At 52.4% G+C, this 3,674-nt stretch overlaps 1 protein-coding gene across 1 annotated transcript in view; it reads right to left on the bottom strand.

Moving 5' to 3' along the window:
- The window catches only part of Pgr (progesterone receptor), a 57,559-nt gene extending 56,273 nt beyond the window's left edge, over window positions 1-1,286 (bottom strand). The window contains exon 1 of the mRNA XM_023709483.1: window positions 1-1,286. Within this exon, the coding sequence (XP_023565251.1) occupies window positions 1-691 (691 nt within the window). The 5' untranslated portion in view covers window positions 692-1,286.
- Between the last annotated feature and the right edge of the window lie 2,388 nt (window positions 1,287-3,674).

Below are 3,674 nucleotides of genomic sequence, written 5' to 3'. Positions count from 1 at the left end.
CGTCGGGCTCGGAGCCGTCCTCGTCCAGCTCCACCTCCGCCGCGGCCAGCTGGGGAGGCTGCTTCGCGGCCGCCCCGGGCCACAGGGCGCCCCCGGCAGGCGGGAGCAGCAGTGGCCCGGACGGCGGTGGCGCGGGGGTCAGCATCTTGGAGGCCGCCCCCGCCCCGGAGCCATCGCCAGCCTTGTTTTCCGGCCGGCTCATGAGTGGGGACAGTACCACTCGGGGTGCAGGGACGCCCCGTGAGTCCTCGGGCAGCTCGGGGCCAAACAGGCACCACGGGCTGAGCGCCCCACAGGCGGGAGGGCTGGCGCGGCTCCGCCTGGGCCCGGAGGGCTCCAGCAGCGTGTCCAGCACACTGTCCAGCAGCGCGCCGTCCTTCTCGGGGGCGCCGGCGCCGCCGCCTCCTGTGCCCCCTGCAGCCTCGGCGCCGGGGTACGTGCCCTGTACACCTACACCTAACAGCGGCTGCCGCTCCTGAGCTTTGCTGTCGGGGGGCTCCTGGCCCTGGCCGAGCCTGGGAAAGAGCAGCCCGTCCAGGGAGACCCCGGGGGAGGCGACCTGAGAGGCCTGGCTCGCCCGGAAGGCACAGGCGTCCTGGCGACCCCGCAGTGGGGACCCGACCTCGCTAGGAGAGCGTGCGCTGCCCGCCGCGTGGGGTGCCCGGGGATCCTTTGCCTTCGCCTCAGTCATGGTGACCCGCGCTCCCCTTTTCTCCTCCCCTGTCTCCAGGGAGGAGGGAAAAGGGAAGGAGGAGGGGGTGTCGGTAATATAGGGGCCGAAGGAGCAGAGAGTGGCTGTTGGAGTTGGCGGGGCGCGGGGATCTCCACCTCCCGGGCGGGGGCGGTGCCCGTCAGCGCCCGCCTGCGCTCTGCATCCGGCGCTCGGTCAAGGGCCGTGGGGTCTGTCAGGCGGCCGAAGCACAGCGCCGGCCGAACTGTGGGAATCGGCTCCTGTCGGCTTCTCCGGGGGAGCTCTCCGGCTTCTGTCCGCGCACGGGAGACGCAGGGCGCCCCAAGTCTGGCTCTGGAATAGCTGCTGCTGCTGCTGCTGCTGCTGCTAAAGCAGGTTCGCGCGGCTCTGTCTCCCGACTTTCTGGCTTCAAACCCGGGAGTGCCGTGCTGTTCTCGATCCCCAACCTCGGTCAGAGGTAGCTCGTCTTTTTTCACCAAAACCCGGGGGTAGCTTGACCTTTTGGGGCAGTGCAGCCCCAGGCGCGCCTCCGCCGGCTCACCTCCTCCGTAGCTATCGCGGCTCAGTGGTGAAGCGCCAGCCGCCTCTGGCTGCAGATCCCATTCAAATGCTAAGTGAAGCTGGCTTTTGTGGAGAATGCGAACCACGCCGAACCATCGCTGATACTACAAGCCTGAGCCTTAACCGGAGTACTAAGAACCCTCGTCAGGCTCTACAGCTTTCTAGCAACGCCTCCTCCCTCTAGGGAGGCCCGCCCAAAGCCCCTCCCCGCTCCAACAGGACCAGAACCGAAACCCAGGAGCCGGTATTCCACTCCACTAGTTTGAATTTCACTGTGCATATAGCAGGTGCTTCTTAGATGGGAGCTCACAAGCGCGTCACGTTTCGCACTACCAAGTAAGAACTGTGCCAGTCAAGTGGGGAAAAAATGAATAGATTATAAGAAAAGGAAAATTTTTGTAACCATTTCAGGACTTCGGTTTACAGATTTAATATAAAAGACATTTAGCTAAAGTGTTTTAGAATGAATATATCAAGAGTAATCTTACATATTTTAAGACTTTTTCTATGAATTCCGTAACGTTCTGGTCTTGGACCACCTTGCCTTAGCCTTCCAGAGTGGGGGGCTTTACAGGCGTGGACCACCGCTGTGGCGCTGCCCACGGCGACGTGGCAGATCACTGGCAACACTGCTCTGTCTGTGTGGGCACTTTGGATGTTATATGCCACGTGTTGGTCAGCTCTAAGGAACACATTCTGATTCTTGGAAAATACCCACTTAAAGAGCCAGTTTCCTTTAGCTCTGGTTTATGTCCTATACCATTAGATCCCCAATAGAGAGAATAAACAGTATTCTCACCTCTCAATATTCTTCTTATTAAAAGTATTTATCTTATCTCTAAATCCATGACCCTGGGGAGAGAGGGGAGATTATGATACATATTTCAGATACAGAATTATAAGCCAAAATGTTTGGGTTACACCCAAGATCACCGGGTATCCTGACATCATCTTAAATATGTTCAGTCATTCATTAATCATTTACTCATTGATCCAGTAATCAGCTGGACAGCTCTTTTAGGGTGTCAAATGCATGCTAACGTCTTGCAGCTTCTCTCACCGGGGTACACAGGATGGCTGGAACCCCTAGAGGTCAGGAGCCTGGATCCAGCAGCCGCTGCAGGAGGACCCATATTAATGCGTAATTAGCATGTTAGACCACTGGGGTTTTTTGTTTGTTTGTTTGGGTTTTTTTCACGGAACCGGGGATTGAACTCAGGCCCTTGTGCTTGCCAGGCAAGTGCTTATTCTACTGAGCCATCTCCCCCGCCCCCAGACCACTGGGTTTTGGAGTTGATTGTCCCAACAATTGACTAGTTTTAAATATGTTCAAATTAGGTAAGTACAGAGGGGCTAAAGAGCCTTCCAGGAAACAGGTATAGTATGTTAAGGAGGCATCTAATAAGAAAACAGCGTGGAAAGTAAAGGAGAACCTTAGGATGGAGCATGGAGTTAGCGTGCAAAGGAGGCAGTTAAGGTTAGAAAGATGGACTAACTTGTTATTGTTTTCACACTTTCTTCAGACTTTCTTCTTTGTAATCCATCTTAAAAGCCTTTACCATGCCTGACTGAGTTATAATTCAGGTACTATGCAATTCATTCATATTCAGCATGCAATTTAGTGTGTGTTTTTAGCATATTTAGTTGTGCAGTCATCACTATTGCCAATTTCAGAACACTTATAGAACTCTTAAAAAAATCAGACCCATCGGCAGTAATTCCCCATTTCCCTGCAATTCTCCCAGCAGCCATGAATCCGTTTGCTGTCTCTGTGGATTGGGGCATGCTGCACATTAATGTCAATGGAATCGTACCATTTGTGGTCTTTTTTACTTCTTTCACTCAGCATATTTTCAAGATTCATCCATATTGTGCATGTAAAATTACATCATTGCTTTTTTTTTGGCCAACATTTCATTGTGTAGGTATGTTGCATTTGTTTATCAGTTGTTGAACTTTTAATTTTTTCTACTCTTTGGCTACTATGGAAAAGGCTGTTACGAACACTCATGTACACACATTTGTGCAAACACTAATGTTCATTTCTCTCAGGTAAATACCTGGGACTGTGATTACCGGGTCATATGGTAATCCTCAGCTCTTAATTTTTTGAGGACTTGCTAGACTTTTTTCAAAGTAACGGTACATTTTATATTCTCATCAGCAGTACATAAATGTTAGAGTTGCTCTATGTCTTTGGCATTTGTCCTTTTTATTACACACCTCCTAGTGAAGTGGGTCCTCATTCTGATTTTGGTTTGTATGTCCCTGATGGCTATGGCCACAGAATCTGTAAAATTTGGAGACTCTCAGCAGCCCTGGGAGACAGTCTTCTGAAACCTTTGCATATATTCTCAGTCCTGTGAAATAGGCGCTGCTAGCCCCTCTTTGCTGTGGGAGCCCTGAGGCAAAGGATGAATGG

Source organism: Octodon degus, unplaced genomic scaffold (genome assembly GCF_000260255.1).
Source record: "Octodon degus isolate 3935 unplaced genomic scaffold, OctDeg1.0 scaffold00012, whole genome shotgun sequence".
Taxonomy (NCBI): Eukaryota; Metazoa; Chordata; class Mammalia; order Rodentia; family Octodontidae; genus Octodon; species Octodon degus.
The sequence above is the reverse complement of the archived record's forward strand: the minus strand, read 5'-3'. Positions and strand labels throughout refer to the sequence as shown.